General features: G+C 39.4%; 1 protein-coding gene across 3 annotated transcripts in view; it reads right to left on the reverse strand.

Moving 5' to 3' along the window:
- The window catches only part of SVEP1 (sushi, von Willebrand factor type A, EGF and pentraxin domain containing 1), a 194890-nt gene that overhangs the window by 42142 nt on the left and 133799 nt on the right, over window positions 1-18949 (reverse strand). For 2 of the 3 annotated variants that reach the window (XM_081573900.1, XM_081573897.1), the window contains exons 29-36: window positions 18050-18173; window positions 17080-17250; window positions 15523-15696; window positions 14977-15096; window positions 12915-13091; window positions 12422-12506; window positions 11168-11359; window positions 9972-10139 (exon numbers count right to left, since the gene is read on the reverse strand). In XM_081573900.1, the coding sequence (XP_081430026.1) occupies window positions 9972-10139; window positions 11168-11359; window positions 12422-12506; window positions 12915-13091; window positions 14977-15096; window positions 15523-15696; window positions 17080-17250; window positions 18050-18173 (1211 nt within the window). The remainder of the gene's footprint in view (window positions 1-9971; window positions 10140-11167; window positions 11360-12421; window positions 12507-12914; window positions 13092-14976; window positions 15097-15522; window positions 15697-17079; window positions 17251-18049; window positions 18174-18949) is intronic. The other variant, XM_081573904.1, reaches the window with a different exon arrangement.

Genomic DNA, 18949 nt, shown 5'->3' on the forward strand with positions numbered 1-18949 from the left:
GAAGGGTAAGGGGACTAAAATAATTTGGTAGCAATTGAACTCTGCTTAGAAATATTAATTTCTTCATTTTACAGTGATGACTCAGAAGGCTACAAAATCTGCTGAGAATCACAGATGCAAGCAGCAGAGTTAGGATCTGATTTTGGTTTACTGAATTCTAACATTTTTGTCTTCTCTCCTCTCCTTAAAATGAGATCAGTTACATCACAACTGGTGGGTATCCTGTGGAAACCATATGTCAGTGTTATTAGTACAAATTATTTGACCGACTCTTCAGCAGATTCTTAAGTCATCAGTTAGTGAACATGTCCAATTTCAATTATGATAGAGAGGGTGGAATTCTTTTATCTTTGTTGGTAAGATTTATGAAATCTATAGAAAACAGAGATCAGGTGAAAAATGATCGAGCAACAGCAGAGATGTTTGTAACCTCCCTACCTATAATAATCATATATTATGCTGTGAAAGAAACAGTCTCAAAGCAAACACTCATAGCTGTACTCAATAGTTAAGGAGTCCCCAGTTGGGGTCTGCTGGAGCTCAAGGTTGTGGATTAGCTCAGTTCTTTGTATAAGAATCTGAACTTAATGAACTGTTAGATGGCTTCCATCTTAAAGGATCCAGGAAGATAAACAAAGACAGTATATTAAAACTTTAATTTTATTATTAAAAATCCATTGTCCAAGGTCTGAGTTCCTAGCTTCCACTATTACTGTGTAGAATGTGCTCCATTTGTAGAGGTTCTTGATGTTTTCTATTTTTGTGGCACAATTTACATCCTTGGAACACTCTGAACCAAGCATCATCATTTTCACAAGGTCCTTTAATACTGCTACTATATTTCATTGGTTGAAGTTTACAAAGTTCACCTGAGACATCCCTGATTTACGAGGATCCATTGTGCCATCTATAAAGTGGTTCCTTTATGTCATGGGACTAGCTGCTTTGAGGCAGAAGCCTCTGCCTCCAGAACCTTCCTTATTCCTTAAAGCCTTTTAAGGACACAAAAACGGTGCTTTGTAATCTGGCAGCACTTTGTTAGGCCTCTGACCTCTGATCTGCTGGAAAATCTCCACTAACTACTCTTTCCTAATGGGAAAATCACAGCAGAAAAAGCACTTCTGTCACGTAGTGGGAGATTACCACTAAATACTTGTATTTTGAACAAATGAATCTAAAGAATGCATTTTTGATACTATCCATACTTCCCTAGAATGGACACCGTCCCTTTGTCTTGACTTCTCTTTATCACTCTCAGTCAACATTTAGTCCTTCACTGGATAATGAGGCGATGCTATGTGCTAGAATCCCTTCACCTAGGGCACGAGGCAATACCAGTGCCTGTACCTGTTTACACATCTGTTGTCCCAGATGAAACAGCTTTTGAGAGGAGTCATGAAAAAAGCAGGAAAGGATGAAAAGTAACAGGAGCAAAGAAATGGGAGTGTGGTACAGCCGGGGTCTTCTGCAGACTTACAAACAGGAATGGCTTATGAACATCTGGAAAGGGAAGCAGTGATCACTGGGATCTTGTGTGTTTTTGACAGGTTCTGATGGCTAATGAGTGAAAGTGTGGCAGGCACAAATGAACTGGAAACTGTTTTTGACAGCTTCTCTGACAAGGAGTCTCATAAGATTTTAGCTGACAAAATGCTGTCAGAACAGAAAGATATTTAAGTGGTTTATTAACTGGATGACCCAAAGAGTACTGGTTAACAGAGGTAAGCTAGCTGGGCATTTCCTATCTTGTTAACGCCACAAAACTCTGTCCTTAGCCTATTGGTTTGTAAACAACACATAACTGTAGGGTGAAGAATGAGGGTTTTAATAGTCCAGTTCAATGTTTCTAATCTTACACGGTAATATTTAACAAAGATAAAATGGAGGTCATGTATATAGATAACAAAGACAAATTGCACAGAGGGAAACCCGGCTTAGTGGCAGCCAGTGTAAAAGACTTTAGTTTCATCAAACGAATTGAGTGAGTCAATGGTGACATTCTTAAAAGGGTTACTGTATCTCTAGAAACTCATTTATTCCGAAAGAGAAGAAGAGAGATGAAATAAACAGTTATGTTTTAAGTACCATGCGCCAGTCCCTAAATTTAGTGTTTTTTTTTTTGTAGTTATGTTCTAATTTGCATGTGTCGGTGTACATTCAGCTCTGGCTATCACAGTTCAAAAATGGCTATAGGCTTATTGGAATAGGCTCAGAGGACAGTGACTCTGAGAGTGAACAGACTTGGAATCACTTCCATTTATGAGAAAGAGAAAGGCAGATTTGAGGTTGAGCTGGCTGAAATGTCTGTCTCCCAACACCTTCACTTCCAATGCTGCGAGCTTGACATCTTAACCAGAGTGTAGGATCTTTTTTTTTTTTTTTTCAGTCATGGGAATGTATGAAGGGCTGAGATCCCTTTCTGAAACCTCTCAATTAGCTCCAATGATCCATTTGTAGGAGAACCTTGGGACCAAGCCATCGAAACTTGAATGGCTGGCATTTCAGAGAAGCAGAGAAATTTATACTGAATAACTTGAGAAGGTGGAAATAAAGCCAGTGCTTTAGACTAGATAAAATACTCAATGAAGGTGAGAACAGGAGCTTATTAAAATAATTGTCTTCTAAGACACATCAGTTAGTCAGATGCTAAAGAAGCATATGTTCTCTGAATGACAAAAAGAGGAATTAATTTGTAGTTACTGCCTAGATAGAACTATAACCAGTCTTTGATCAAACTGCCACATCATTCCATTATGTTAGAAATCTAAATGAGTGCTCAGCTTTCCGAAGGACATAGTTAACCTGCTTATGTAAAAGAATCATTTAAAAATGATGACGTTTTATACTGATGATAAGATACGGCCTATAAATGTTGGCTACCAAAACAGGAAAAATTGGAATTGGTAAAAATCTAAAACGTTGAAATATTTAATTTTAGTCTGTGTGACATTTTGTAGTCTCATTCAAAAAACAATGGGGACACCCTTGAAGTCTGTTATTTAAAACCAGGCCATACATATTATAAAACAAGGAAAAATTTCTGTAATTCCAAAGAAAACTGTCCCATTGATATTATAGTGATGCCATAGAAGCAACATTTTAGGATGAACTGGCTGTAATGCATTATCATACTTCTGGAATGATTAAAAAAATCCTTTGAAAATGGGCAGAGTAATCTCCAGATGCAATTTTCAGTGGTTTGATTCATGGCGTGAACACTTACTAATGGGCTTGGGCAGCTTTATGAGAAGACTTTATGAGTGCGTTATTAGCTCTTCTCTTAAGAAGTCTTAAAAGAGCAGCATACTAGATATTTAAAGAGCTGCAATTTAATAAGATCAACAGAAAGTATAAATCTGTATCAGTAAGTCATTCTGTTTTCAATTGAAAAAGATAATCAATAATTATCTGTCAATAATCCTTCCTTCCTATTGAATTTCTTCCCAAGAGAAAATATATAAGGATGAAAAGGAAAATGGGAAATAAGTGATCATTTTGTAAGTTGGGGCCGAAAGCTAAAAACCTCCAGTGTAATGTTTTGATAAAAGGTGGATCTGGAAGGCCAATTTCAGGGCAGGAGACAGAAATGAGACATTCCTTTTCTGCCATTCATTTTACCACTCTAGGCTCCTAAAGTCTCTGCTCTTCCATCCTTATCTTGAGAGCGTACTGTCCCTTCTTAATCCAAGGAAAGGCCCATGCAAAGCACAACACCGGTACACGAAGACACAAACACTGAGACCAAAGCAAGAAGGTGAAGTGTGCGCACCCACTAAGCAGGAGTGGGTAAATCACACACTGTGCGGGGCAGGGGCCTGTGTCAGGCAGCCCAAGGGAGAAGAGGAAGCTGAGAGGGTTAGAGAGGGAAACAGGTTCTTATCAGGCCAACAGCACTTTTGGGAACAGGAGGAGATGACAGTACACAGAAGCCATGACATGAGCACAGTGATTCTATCCTGGAATAGAACAGACACAGTGCATATTCTATGCACTTTCCCTTGTGAAGGGAGAGATGGAAAAGAAGTGAAGTGATCGGGACAAGCGCTGACTTCTTGTTCTGGCTATAATATAGTCTGAAAACCGCCTCTATGTAATACTTGATGAAATACAACAAAAGTTATTTTAAATGCATAGCTAAGCTGACAACAAATGTGCCAGAAATGAAGAGGAAATTAAGAACAGAAAAGTCTGTGAATGAATGCTGTGGTTGCCCTTGGCTTGGCCAGGAGAGGGAAAAAGTAAAAATAACCTTGGAATTGAAGTAGAGAGTAATAGCTGAGTCTCTGCCATGATTCCGTGTCCTGGAAGGAGGACATTCAATGAAAGGATACTCACTAGAAAATTTGCACCTTGAGGCCCAGTGATGTGACAAGTGAGATCCCTGCACTTGCTGGGAATCTGGTTAGAAAAACAAAGTTCCAGCTAAGGTAGCAGAACCCAGGACTGCATCTTATGTGGACTTGAGGGTAGGATTTATACCAATTGGGCTTCCCTGATAGTTCAGTTGGTAAAGAATGGGCCTGCAAAGCAGGAGACCCCAGTTTGATTCCTGGGTCAGGAAGATCCACTGGAGAAGGGTTCGGCTACCCACTCCAGTGTTCTTGGGTTTCCCTTGTGGCTCAGCTGGTAAAGAATCCGTCTGCAGTGTGGGAGACCTGGGTTCGATCCCTGGGTTGGGAAGAGCCCCTGGAGAAAGGAAAGGCTACCACCCCAGTATTCTGGCCTAGAGAATTTCATGGACTATATAGTTCCTGGGGTCACAAAGAGTCGGACACAACTGAGCAACTTTATACCAATCATTTTGTATGGAAAGCCTTCAAACAGATAAATAAATGTACATTGGATTTTGGTTGGTGATATTCCTGGGGTACCTAGTAGGAAAAATAGTTGATATACTCAGACCACTAAAGAACTGTCATAGATAAAACAAGCCCCAATACTATAAGGACACAATATAAAATTATAAAACACATGCATATTTTTCATCATGAATGGGTCAGTAGACAGAACAAACAGCAAGATGAGGGCACCAATAAATTGAGACAGAAAAAGTGGTCTAGAATCTAAAAAATAATATGAAATAAATATGTTCAAATAACGAAAGACAAAAGCCTCAAAATTCTATTCAAAAAGAAGAGACTATGCAAAAAGACACTTGAAAAATAAACAAAGAGTAATTTTAAAAATAAAAATATAGAAATTAAAACTTTTAAAAAATGGGCACAGTTCAAAAGCAGATTATAGACAGCGGAAAGAAAAACTAGTGAACTGGAAGATATAAATTAGGAAATTACCCAAATGCAACCCAAGTGTTTAAAGATATAGAAAATGCGACAGATAAATGAATATGTAAAACAGAAATAAAAGCTCTAGTATATATCTAATAAACTAATATATATCTAGAAATAGAGAAAAGTAAAAGTGAAGAAGAGTGAAGTAAAAAAGAGTTTATTCTAAAACTGGTGAAAGACACAAATCCTCAGATATAAGAAGTACAGTGAGTCCTGAACAAAATGAATGACAATCAACGCAGCTTTAAGTCATAACATAGAGAACCACCAAAACAACAAAGACAAAAAAAAAAAAAAATTGAAGGGAAAACACATTGTGTATAAAGGAACAATTCAACCATTTTCTCAACCTCAGCACTACCAACATTTTGGACCAGACAAATCTTTTTTGTGGGGGTCTGTCTTATGTATTGTAGTATGTTTTAGCAGCATCCCCAGAGGATATCTGCTCACTGCTAATAGCATCTTTCCCTCAATTGGGACATCAAAAACATCTCCAGACCTTGTCTAATGCTCCTGAAGGGCAATACTGCCCCTGATTAAGGACCAATAAATTAGACTGATGGAATCTTCAACAGAAACACTAGAAGTCATGGAACAATGGAATAATATCTTCAAAAATGTTTATGGAAGAAAACTATTAATGTAGACTTGTATACACAGCTGGGGGCTTCCCAGGTGGCACGAGTGGTAAAGAACATGCCTGCCAATGCAGGAGATGTAAGAGATGCAGGTTCGATCCCTGGGTAGGGAAGATTCCCTGGAGAAGGAAATGGCAACCCATTCCAGTGTTTTTAGCTGGAGAATCCCAAGGACAGAGGAGCCTGGTGAGCTACAGTCCATAGGTCGCAAAGGGTTGGACATGACTGAAGCAATTTAGCATGCACGCATGTATACCCTGGAGAAGCCAATGGCACCCCACTCCAGTACACTTGCCTGGAAAATTCCATGGACAGAGGAGCCTGGTAGGCTACAGTCCATGGGGTCACAAAGAGTCGGACACGACTGAGCGACTTCACTTTCACTTTTCATTTTCATGCATTGGAGAAGGAAATGGCAACCCACTCCAGTGTTCTTGCCTGGAGAATTCCAGGGACAGGGGAGCCTGGTGGGCTGCAGGGTCGCACAGAGTTGGACACGACTGAAGCAACTTAGCAGCAGCAGCAGTAGCAGCATGTATACCCAGCTAAATTATAATTCAAGAGCAAGGGTAAGATACTATTATTTTCAGACAAAGATTGTCTGAAGTACATGCCAAAAGAAGAATATAAAGGATGTACTTCAGGAAGTAGAGGCATTAAACCTGAAAGGAAGGAGGGTATGGAATAAGCAATGTCCATGACCCAATAATTCTAACTCTTAGTATTTGGCCAGAGGTATCCTTCTATGGACCAGGAGACATGTACAAGGATGTTTACATCAGCACTGTTGTGTCAGCAAATAAAGTGGAAATCAATTAACCCTCTATCAGTAGGGAAATGGGTAATTTAGAGATTGCTCATTCTTACAAGGAAACTAAAATGAATTCTGCAATTAAAATGAATTCTGTTGATTTACATGTATCAATAGTTATACATTAGGCTCAGCCTCTAAGTCGTGTCTCTTTTCAGCCCCATGGACTATGCAGCATGCCAGGCTTGCTCATCCTTCACCATCTCCCAGAGCTTGCCCAAATTCATGTCCATTGAGTAGGTGATACTATCTAACCATCTCATTCTCTATCACCCCCTTCTCTAACAGCTGTCAATCTTTCCCAGCATCGGGGATTTTTCCAATGTATCAATAGAGATAAATATAAAAAAATGATGCTAAATAAAAATCAAGCTTCAAAATGATACTCAGAATATGAAGCAACATACACAAAAATTAAAACACATAAATCCACAGAATATTTATGAGGACCAACATATATAATACAGAAAAGATACACATTTACTTTGGAAAGAGTAGGTGGTGAGAATGGCTTCCAGTTATCTTTATAATGTATTTATTCTATAAAAAGAAATCTGTAATAACTATGGCAAAAATTTAAAATGTTCTTTTATCTCAGCAGTGGATACACAGGTAATTTTAACAGAGATTATTTAATTTGGCTCTGTGCTCTTTTGTACATTTAAATGTTTCATTAAACATTTGCCCAGAAAAAAGGAATAAGATAGAAGCTCTCCAGTCTGGCCACCCTCATGACACTCTAAAGATGAGTAAATGTATGTAAAGTGGCAAAACTGTTCTTCCTCGCATCAAGTTTTACTTTCAAAAACATGAAGCCATCTCTTAATAGCTATTAATATTTTTTTCTTTTAGAGAAAAAACATGGGTGGCAGTGGTTTGTGACTGCATGTACTTTCTACTAATTTGGTTAAGATAGTTTCCCTTATATTATTAACATGTCATCTCTTTACATAATGATAATGATGATAGGTGCATGCATGCTCGGTTGTGGCCGACTCTTGCAACCCCATGGACTGGAGCCCACCAGGCTCCTCTGGCCATGGGAGTTTCCAGGCAAGAATATTGGAGTGGGTTGCCATTTCCTTCTCCAGGGGATCTTCCCGATTCAGGGTTTAAACCTGCATCTCCTGCATTACAGGTAGATTCTTTACCACTGAGCCACCGGGGATGCCCTACCACAATACAGAAAAATAATGATAAAGCCATATTTATATAGCATTTCATGCACATATAAAGCGCTTTAACAAAAATGGCCTCATGCCCTTTAACAGCTATATCATTTACGTAGACAGACTTGGTTTCCATCTTTCCAATGAGAAGAAAGCTCCCACAGAGTGTCTATTTACTTAGAGCTGAAGGAGTCTGTATGACAATATGGCCCTAACACCCTCTGTTTTAACTATAAAATGGGAGTAATAGTTCTTCAGCCAAAACCCCCTCTTTGGGGAAGGGAACACTTGAGATAATTCACAGGAAAGTCCTCTGAAGAATGCAAAACCCTCTATGAAGGCTGGGATTTACCATCACTTTCAATATTATATTTAGTTCTTCTTTTAATAAATCCTCTTTTTCATAATATATAGACTTAACATTAGGCAGATACAGAACTCTTCTTATGATACAGATGAATGATTTATACAGAAAAAAAGGAAATACGGGAATTTTTATAAGAGATGAACTTTAAAACTATATGTGAAGACAAAGTTCTAGCAGGAGATACAGTAAAATATTACCAGCATTTATCTTTGGGCAATTTAAAAATATATTTTTATTTTCTAGTTTTATACAGTGGTAATAGGTTACTGCTATAATCAGAAAAAAACCCAGAAGTAGTCAATATCTAGTTATTATTTGAAACATTCATATTTGAAAAGATTTCACAAATATTTAAATGACTAATCTTATATAGTACTATGCAGTTCATTAGGAAGCAGTTTTTAGTTGAGTCAATCCACAGGGGAGAGATGAGGCCATCAAAAGTTAACTTCTACAAATTAACACAACATTGTAAATCAACTATACTTTAATAAAATAAGTTTTGAAAAGCTAATTCCTACACTGACATTTTAGCATTCAAGATTTCTTTTTTTTCACTTGTTAAGTGTTAAGATCACTTAACAAGTGTTAAGTGATGTTAAGATGTTAAGATCTGGGATTTCTGTCAACTACTTGAGTATTTGATGCTCAAGAGCTTTTTGCAAGAAAATGTTGTCGCCACCTTCTGGCGGCCTGTATTAGTGGGATGGTCTTTTTATCTAAGTGACATGAAGTCAACATTCATGTTCTAGAAACTGTGTCCTCTCTTCTAATATCATAATAATGGCAAAGTTTGTTGAGATACTGTCTTCTGGCTAGTCCACGCCTTATATAATTTTATTCCTCACAATGGCCATAAGGAGTACGAACGTTGAATGAACTTGTAGAACAAGCACAGAGAGGTTATACCATTTTCCCAAGGCTGCACAGTAAGCAAATGACAGAACTGAGACACATATCCAGAAAATCGCAACCCCTCTGCTGTCACTCGTTACAACTGTGCGAAAAGCAACTGTGGTAAATCCGGAGTGTGAACGCTATCAACTATCACTGCTGAAAACATTTATTGAGGAAGCACGGGAAAAATGAGCAATTAAATGCCAGACGATCTGGGATTTAATCATCCTTCAATTCTTTTCTCCTTGCCTGAGACCTTAGGCAGATAACTGTCCTAGAGGGAACCTTTCCTTTCTCTGTGTCCTACATGGTTTCTGTGGGGATACAATGAGATAAGGAGTAGGAAAGCACTTTGAAAACTGCTTCCTATTTGCATACATCTCTAAATGAAATGAGACCAGTAAAAATGTAAAAATCTGAACTTTATTATAATCTTATTTTTTTAAATGCAGACATGGCATCTTTATGCTTTGACCTAAAGTCTTACCTTTGGTTTTGCAGGGACAAGACACAAATGCTTATTTAAATGTGCTTTTTGCATCTATAACTAAAGTATCAAGATATTTTCCACAGAACTGCCCAATGTCCATTATTCAAGGCCCAATTTGATAAATTACTGTAATTCCGGGAAAACACTATTTTTACAGGAGAATATGCTCCCTTTCTTACAAGAAAAGAATATCAAGCTCTCTCTGGATTTGGCTGCCAGGAAATTGAATTTAGTGTTCAATGGAGTCCATCTGCAGTTGGGGCCACCCTCTCCCAATAATCCTTTCCTTCCTCGGGCTTACTCACCCTTCTCTGCAAGCGTAAGTGGCAGTGTTCCCGAAGGTGAAGTTACTCCCGGTGGTGACAGCATCTTTGACGGCCGGCGGCTCTCCACAGGAGACGAGGTGGCAGGTAGGTGGCGCTCTATCCCAGGTGCCTGAAGCCGAGCATTCAATGACTGAAGGGCCCTGCAAACTACAGGAAAGAAAGGTGCCACTTCTTTCACTGGCTATTGGCTTACTGCTCTAGAGATGAACTAGGAAGGACTTGGGAGAGAACAAGGGCCACTTGGGAATTTTAACACATGAATTTTCTTTTTATTTTATTGCTTTATTCAAAAACAAAGGAAATAAGAGTTTGGCTGTAGATTCATTCACAATTATGAGTAGGCTAAAACAACATAGCCACAAGTGGGGTATAAAATAAAATGGTTTAATGTGCTCATTGGTGATGCTCTCAGGTGCTCCAAACCTTGTGATTAGCAGATTACTTGGATGAGAAGCAGTATTAGGCTGGTTAGGATCCAGTGATAAGGGAGACAGACACCTAGGAAGTCAGAGTAATTCAAATCAAAGGGCACCGTCCTTGCCATGAGCCTGGGCATCTGAACAGTGTTGTTCATCACTCTGACCTCTGGTCTGCCCTATGAATTTAAAAACCTAGGAGTTCGATGGCATGGTTCACCCACCCTCACTTGCCAACCAGATTTTGCTTGTACAACTCACTCCATTTTCTGTTCACTTGATCTGTTAGCCAAGTTTTTGATCACAGCTTGACTCTTTCATTTCTTTTTGAACACACACACACACACACACACGCACACACACACACATCATTAATCAAATTAACCTCTTAACAGTATTAAAGACCTAGGCCCTTATCTTGACATGATTTTTTAACAATATTCTATGCAATGTTTTGTTTACCAAAAAAAAATCATCATCAAAGCATTTTATTAGGTGTTATGCTTCATAAACATTTTTTGCTTTCATGTTTAGTGTCTAAATGTTTATAGTATTGAATTGGAGCTCTCAAAGTTAGATGGAATATTTCCCTGAGCATTTACTATAGGCTGAGCTTTAAGAAGCAAACATGTTTAAGAATATCTTTTACACTTAGAAACTTGTATTAAAGCCAGCCAATCACATGGAAGTGAAAACCCATTGAGTAAATAATGAGTAAGAGGGTACTGTAGGAAGCTTGGCTGCTGTCTAGGACTGTACCTGTATCCATTCTCACATGAATACGATGCAGTAGAAAGATAGGTAAGCCCACTCAAAATATATTTCCCATGATTTACATCTTTGGGGCTAGAACACTTGACCAGTTCACACACAGGAGGAGAATGACTCCAAGAACCACTAGCAAGACACGATGATTCTTTCTCACCCTCCAGAGTATATCCTTTATTACACCTAAAGAAGATAAAAGAAAATGACAGAATAGAATTCACTTTGCATAATTTCATCTGTGCCAAAACCTCCAAAAAGACTAAGAATTTATACATATTGCTAGAATGTTTTTTTCCTACTGAAATAATGCTTTGAAAATTTTTTTTCAATATTGAATACTATGCATCTTGCCCACAGGGACCCTGTTGGGTAATAAATAGAAGGATGGATTTAAGCATTTGACTTGCCTCCAGTTTGTGTCATGGGTTAGCATCTGCCATTAGAAAGTTCACTCTTTAAAATTCAATTCAAGTATAGTTGATTTACAATGTTGTGTCAATTTCTGCTGCACAGCACACTAACTCAGTTATATGTATGTACACATTCAGTTATACATATATATACATATATATTCATATATATATATGTGGCTCAGATGGTAGAGTCTGCCTGCAGTACAGGAAACCCACATTCAATCCCTGGATTGGGAAGAACCCCTGGGGAAGGAAATGGCAACCCACTCCAGTACCCTTGCCTGGAAAATCCCATGAACAGAGGAGCCTGGCAGGCTACAGTCTATGGGGTCGCAAAGAGTTGGACACAACTGAAGTGACTTCACTTTCATACATTCTTTTCCATTATAGTTTATCATAGGATATTGAATATAGTTCCCTATGCTATACAGGAAGAACTTGTTTATCCATTCTATATATAATAGTTTGCATCTGGCTAATCCCAAATTCTCAATCCTTCCCTCTTCTCCTCCCCTCCCCCTTGAATAACCACACAGCTGTTCTCCACTTCTCTGTGTCTGTTCCTGATAAACAGAAAATTCCTGGTTTGATAATAGTCCTATCTAAAATAAGTCCTTAAGATGCTATGAAAGAAGGCCCTACAAGCTAATGAATATTTTTGGTTATAAACTGGAGATTTGGATCCAAGCCCAAATATAGAATTCAATTAATTCCACATTAATCTGAAAATATCCTCTGGGATTACTCTTTGTCTTTTTTTTTACCAGTATTCTTTCACTGCCAGCATGTTATCAACAACATCTACAATGCAGTGTTAATCTTAGACACTCACCTATATATTACTTTATTGCCATAGGTAAATACTGATCCATCAACGCCACCATTTTCTGGGACAGCTGGTGCACCACAGGAAACAGCTTAAAGGGGGAAAACCAACAGGCATTGCTTTTCTTAGCCAGTATGTGTAAAAATCTCTTTAAGGGCAGCTCCAGGATTTTGGTCACGTTTAAATGTGAGCCTAGGGACTTCCCTGGTGGTCTGGTGGTTAAGATTCTGCCTTCCAATGCAGAGGGTGTGGGTTTGATCCCTGGTCAGGGAGCTAAAATGTACATGCATTGTGGCCAAACAACAATAGAAACAAAACTGGAACACATTCAATAAAGACTTTAGAAATGGTCCACATCAAAAAAATCTTTAAAAAAATAACTATGAGTCCAATATTGGGCTTTAAATATAAAGAATTTGAGACCACACTTGACATTTCTCCACTCTGACTTTCTAGCACTGCTATACACCATAAACATGGGGGAATTTACTCAACGTACCTTCACAATATGGTATCAGATGACTCCATTCTCCAGACTCCAAACATGTGATCCTGGCCGCCCCCACCAGCTGGTATCCTTCTTCACATGAAAAGGTGACCTCAGCACCCACGGTATAAGTCTCCCCGGAAGAGCGGCCATTTTCTGGATTTCCTGGAGTCTTGCATTTTATAGGTTCTTGAAAGAGAGAAAACAGTTTTTGTGGGTCAACAGGGTCTTTCACATAACCACATGAGGTCTCATAGCAAAAGAATTCCACTGCAGTTAAGGTACCAATTAAATCTTGAAGGGGGGAGAAAAAACTTCTGAAGGGAAAGGCATGAATTCCAGGGACACACCAGATGATTTAACAGGCATTTTAAACACAGTATTTTGAAACAGCAATGAATAAGAAAAAGAAACAAAATGCCTCTGTCCCCAAAGGAAGCTGTTTAGGGAAGAATTAGTGGTGGTGCCAGGGCACAGCTCAGAAGGGCTTCAGCCCCTCCTCCTCCCAACCTCATTTGTTGTTGTTCAGTCGCTCAGTCATGTCCAACTCTTTGCGATCCCATGGACTGCAGCGCGCCAGGCCTCCCTGTCCTTCACCATCTCCTGGAGCTTGCTCAAACTCACGTCCATTGAGTCAGTGATGCCATCCAACCATCTCGTCCTCTGCTGTCCCCTTCTCCTCCTGCCTTCAGTCTTTCCCAGCATCAGGATCTTTTCCAATGAAAAGATCACTTTTTAAGTGCAACTGACTTTCTCTCAAGATGATATAAAGGCAGCCACAAAGCACACTGAGGGGAAGTTCCCTGCCTCCGCTTTCAAACAGCTCCCAGATCATAAGCCTGCTATGTGCAAATCCAGGGTCAGTCACCTCTTCTAGGAAGGGGAATTATATAAAGGGAGATTTAAGGCTAGAGTTGAACAATGGGACCAAATGAATACTGAAATTCTCAGAAAAGGGAGATATACTGATTTAATCTTTCTGAAGATCTTTTGGACTTTACATGGAACCCTCGCAAAAAGTAAATGCAGTTATAAGACTGATTTTGAGAATTCTTCGTTAAGTTCTAATTTTTCTAGTAGCTGCTTTCTCACAATTAGCATAGAAAGACATTGATGGGTTGAGTATTATCAACCTTATCACAAAATACAGGTAAAGCAAGAGGTAAGGCAGGATGTCTCTTTTTTCCCCAATGATATAATTCTGAGTAGCTGAGGCAGAAGAAAGATTCTGAAAGTGAAGAGGTGATGAAGTAACCTCTTTGCTCTGACTGAAGGCAGTAGAGGCCACTGCTTATATTTCTAGATCCACTCTATTATTCTTCTATTATGGAGACATTTCTTCAACAGTCAGGTGATAAAGCTGGCTCTCAGTTTTGTTTTTCAGAAATTGGGATCTATGGCCATAACACCCTGAACGCACTGGATCTTGTCTGATCTCAGAAGCTAAGCAGGATCAGGCCTGGTTAGTACTTGGATGGGAGAAATTGTGAAGTCAGGAAAAGCACAGTGCTAGTTTAAAGCACCTCCAACTGTTGCTTGTGTATCTTTAAACACTTTTTACTGAAGTGTAAGTTGATTTACAATGTTGTGTTAGCTTCAGATGTACAGCAAAATGATTCACTTATACATATATAAATATATCTATTCTTTTTCAGATTCTTTTCCATTATACATAGTTATAGGATATTGAATATAGCTCCCTGTGTTATACAGTAGGTCCTTTGATTATCTCTTTTACATATAGCATTTATAGTGTCTATATGCTAATCCCAAACTCCTAACTCATCCCTCCCTCCAATTTCCCCTTTGATAACCATAAGTTTGTTTTCTATGTCTGTGAGTCGGCTTCTGTTTTGTAAATAAGTTAAGGCGTATCATTTTTTTAGATTTCACATGTAAGGGATATCATGTATTTGTCTTTCTCTGTTTAAGTATCTTTTTGAAGATGAGTTTTCTTCTCCATATCCCCTTTGAAGTTGAAAATACTGTCTTATTTTTATATGACATACATTTAAACTATATACTTGAATTAAAAAATTGAAATAGACTTCCCAATTGCACATAGCCTAGTTACCTGCACAGTTTTTGCCATCTCCTGTGTAGGGTGGGATACATGAGCAGACGTAGGATCCATTTGTATTCAGGCAGGAGGCGTGCTCACTACAGTCTGACCCAACTGCACATTCATCAACATCTAAAATAGAGATGGTTTACAGGCCATAAGGCTGATGGATTTGTCTTATGTAGCAAACATTTGTTTTTACTTTTAAATCATTATGTATCACTTAATGCGTCACACTATATATAATTTTTATGAAGTTTAGATGTAATAGTCATAATCACATTGCAGATCTACAATAAAAGCTATTTCCACAGTTTATAGGTGGATAAGCAGAAGAAAGAAAGAAAGAAAAAGATATTCTTATATTGGGCCTGGTAAAAATTTAAAACATGTTTGGCATGTCCATGGACAGCTGCTTTGTCACTATGGCTTGCCCAGAGCTGACTAGGACGAGATGAAATTAACAAAGGCATGCCACAAGAGCCTCAGGAATTTGGGACAATTATCTCCCACAGAGTCAGAATAAAGGCACGCAGTAATTGCCAAGATTCATCTCACCAAGACACGATGGTGAAATGCCATTCCAGCTCCCATTATCCGTACAGAACATCCTTGAATCACCCAACAAATAGTAGCCATTGTTGCACTGGTAGGTCACTGTGCTGCCAGCATGGAAGTCCTCGGCTGAATAGAAGCCATTCTCCAAAGGGGGTGGCACCCCACAGCTAATGCCTGGAATGTGACAACTACGTTAGCAGCAAAATAATCAATGAACATCTTATTTACATTAAACCTGTACTTGAGTTAAGCATGAACTCTTCAACGCACACAAACATTACACTGAGAATACCATGGGGTGGTGGCAGGCTGCAGCGACTCTTGCGCCCAGAGCATCAAGCACAGTGTCTGGCTCACAATGGGCATGCAATTCATTCATTTAAAAAATACTTATGGAGGGACTTCCCTGGTCGTCCAGGGGCTAAGACTTCATGGTCCCAAAGCAGGGGACCTGGGTTCCATCCCTGGTCGGGGCACTAGATCCCACATGCTGCAAGTAAAGATCTAAAGTGTCACAACTAAGACCCAACACAACCAAATAAATAAATACTAAAAAAAAAAAAAAAATATTATAGCGACCCTGCTACCTGCTAGACATTGTCTGGGTGCTGAGGTTGAACCAAACAGACAAAATCCCTGCCTTACAAAGTGTACTGTCTAGTCAGAGAGGAGATACATGAAAACAGATAAATATGCACCAGGTGGAAAGAGATGTTATGGAGGAACTTCCCCAATCACCCTATCTACAATAGCAGTCCTGCTTCCGCCCAACACTCTCACTTTATATCTCCCTATCCTGCTTTTACCCTGGTGGCTCAGTCGCTAAAGAACCTGCCTCCAATGCAGGAGCCGCAGGTTTGATCCCTGGGTTGGGAAGATCCCCTGGAGAAGGAAATGGCAACCCACTCCAGTATTCTTGCCTGGGAAACCACATGGACAGAGGAGCCTGGAGGGCTACAGTCCATGGGGCCTAAGAGTTAGACATAACTGAGCAACTAGACCACCACCACCCACTCCCCGCTTTAGTTTTCTTCAAAGCCTTTACTTCTGGCGTTTGCTGTTCTTACTTACTAGAAATAAATAATGTTACTTGTTACTTCTTGCCTTTCCTACTACAATATAAACTCCACAAGAAGAGAGACTTTCCCCAACTGCTGAACTTATCTCCAGAACTTATTTCAGTGTCTAGCACATACTAGGTACTTTCAAAATTGTTGAATAAATGAATGAATGGGTGCATCCAACTTAGATATAGTCCAGTTTTCCCACCCAGCAATGACCCATCTCCCTCTGGGCTCCAGGCTCACACCCATCTTTCCCTCCATTCATTTCCTTGGGCCACCTGGGTGCCTTCACGGGTGGTGGGCTCTTTGCACCCTCATCTCCCACCTCCCTCATGGTGCCCAGCACACTTCGTTACACAAAGAAAGCAATGAGTATCTGCTATACTGGCTGTTAAGAAGTACTTTACTTTCATCTAGCATCCCTCAAAAAGTGTTCTTAGGGTTCCAGTAATTTTCAAGAGCTACTGAAATGCCTTCAACAAAGGCTGCTCACGTTCACAGTGAGGCAATGGTTGTGTCCACTGTCCTTGATTCAGGCAATATTGCACAGGGCTCCCGACCATCTGGAAGCCTGGATCACAGAACAGACTGATTTTGGAGCCTGGCTTTACTTCTCTTGATGCAGTTCGCAGATGAGGTACTGATCCTTCTAAAGATGGGCAATCTGAGGACAAAGAATGCTGGTTCAGAGCTTGTCAGAAACACACAGGCAACATCACCAGGTTAAGGGTTTCAAATCAGATATTGTACCAGCATTTGAGAGCCACTCTATTGATACTAAAACAAGATAACGTGTAACCAGATCTCTGGCATGCAAAATTTCTAGAAAAAAAACTATTGGAGTCAACAAACAACTTTTCCTCTTTCAGCAGAAGTCTGCTGAATATTTTTAAGGAAAATGGTATTTTTGAATTATAAATAGTATTTCAGAATTAATAAAATGTTCTTATAAGTTAATAAGAGGCATGAATTCTAGGATATATTCGGAAATTTCTTTAAATATTATATATTGAATTTTAGGAGGCAGCTGAGACCATTCAGAGTTTGACTACTCAGTGTGTATATTATTACATCTATTTCTTTTCTCTCTGTACTACCTGCACGTGGATGATGGCTAGGAATTACAGAGCCAAGACAGCACCCCATCTCAAAATGGGGCACAGGACTTCAATGGGCATTTAAAAAAAATTAACCGTGTCCCTCTGCTCATCCTATTTTCCTTATTTTACCTTTGTTCAAGTTTCCTGCACAATTATTTTGTACTGTGTTAGGTATTTAACTATTAAAGACTTAAGGAAGGTATTTAAGTATTAAAAAATAACAGACTCTTTAGGTAAGGTAGGCTAAACATGAATTATTAGCTAAACAGTAAACTGACAAGCACACGCTATTTGACCGGTAGAGAATCAAATGTCTCCTTTATAATCAAGGGACAGCAGAGTCTAAAGAAGAAGGAAACTAACCCGAACAGAATATGCTCTTCGGATTGATCTTCACTCTCCCCACAATGCCCGACAGGAAATCAGGCCAGGCTAGCACGTTTCCTTTACTGAGCTCCTCCGGGCATGAGGTGGCCAGCGATTTCACCTGCAAGTTTACAAACCCATGTTTTAGACAAACGTCACTTGTTTCTGAAAGACAGAGTTATGATATCTTAATCTGGTCCTGCTGAAAACATTGACATACTTGTGAGGGGTGGCGCGGAGGAAGCAGAGTTTTGAATGTAGGGTGTAATTTCAGGGGCAAAGGAAAGTTCTCTTCCTTTTCTCTCTCTCCTCTCCACCCCCACCATTCCTTTTGGCAAGTATTTCATAGTCACTAGAAATTCTGAAATTCTACGTATAGAATTTCTTGTCTAAAACTTTGCAGTTTGTTAAGGTGTTGTAGGGGCTCTTCCTCTCTGGCCGCCTATCTCTGACCTGGAGGTGAGAAAGCTGAGGTTTAGGCAAGTTCTACCACAATAATAGTAAGAGTAAACATCTATCAAGCACTTGTGCTGTTGTTTAGTCACTAAGTCGTATCCAACTCTTTGCAACCCCACGGACTGCAGCCTACCAGGCTCCTCCGTCCATGGGATTTCCCAGGGAAGAATACTGGAGTGGGCTGCATATCCTTCTCTTGGGGATCTTTCTGACTCAGGGATCGAGCCCACGTCTCCTGCATTGGTAGGTGGGTTCTTTACCACTGAGCTACCGGGGAAGCCTGTCAAGCCCTTACTGTGTGCCTCAATCTTATATGCAGGATTTTGTTCCATTCTGCCAAAACTCCATTATGCAGTTCTATTTGTTTATCTTTAATAGACTTGAAAACTGAAGCTTAGAGAGATGGGGTAACATGTTCAAAATCATCAGAGTGAGTTCATG

Source organism: Giraffa tippelskirchi, chromosome 1 (assembly GCF_054371585.1).
Source record: "Giraffa tippelskirchi isolate mGirTip1 chromosome 1, T2T-mGirTip1v1.2.pri, whole genome shotgun sequence".
In the NCBI taxonomy this organism is placed as follows: domain Eukaryota; kingdom Metazoa; phylum Chordata; class Mammalia; order Artiodactyla; family Giraffidae; genus Giraffa; species Giraffa tippelskirchi.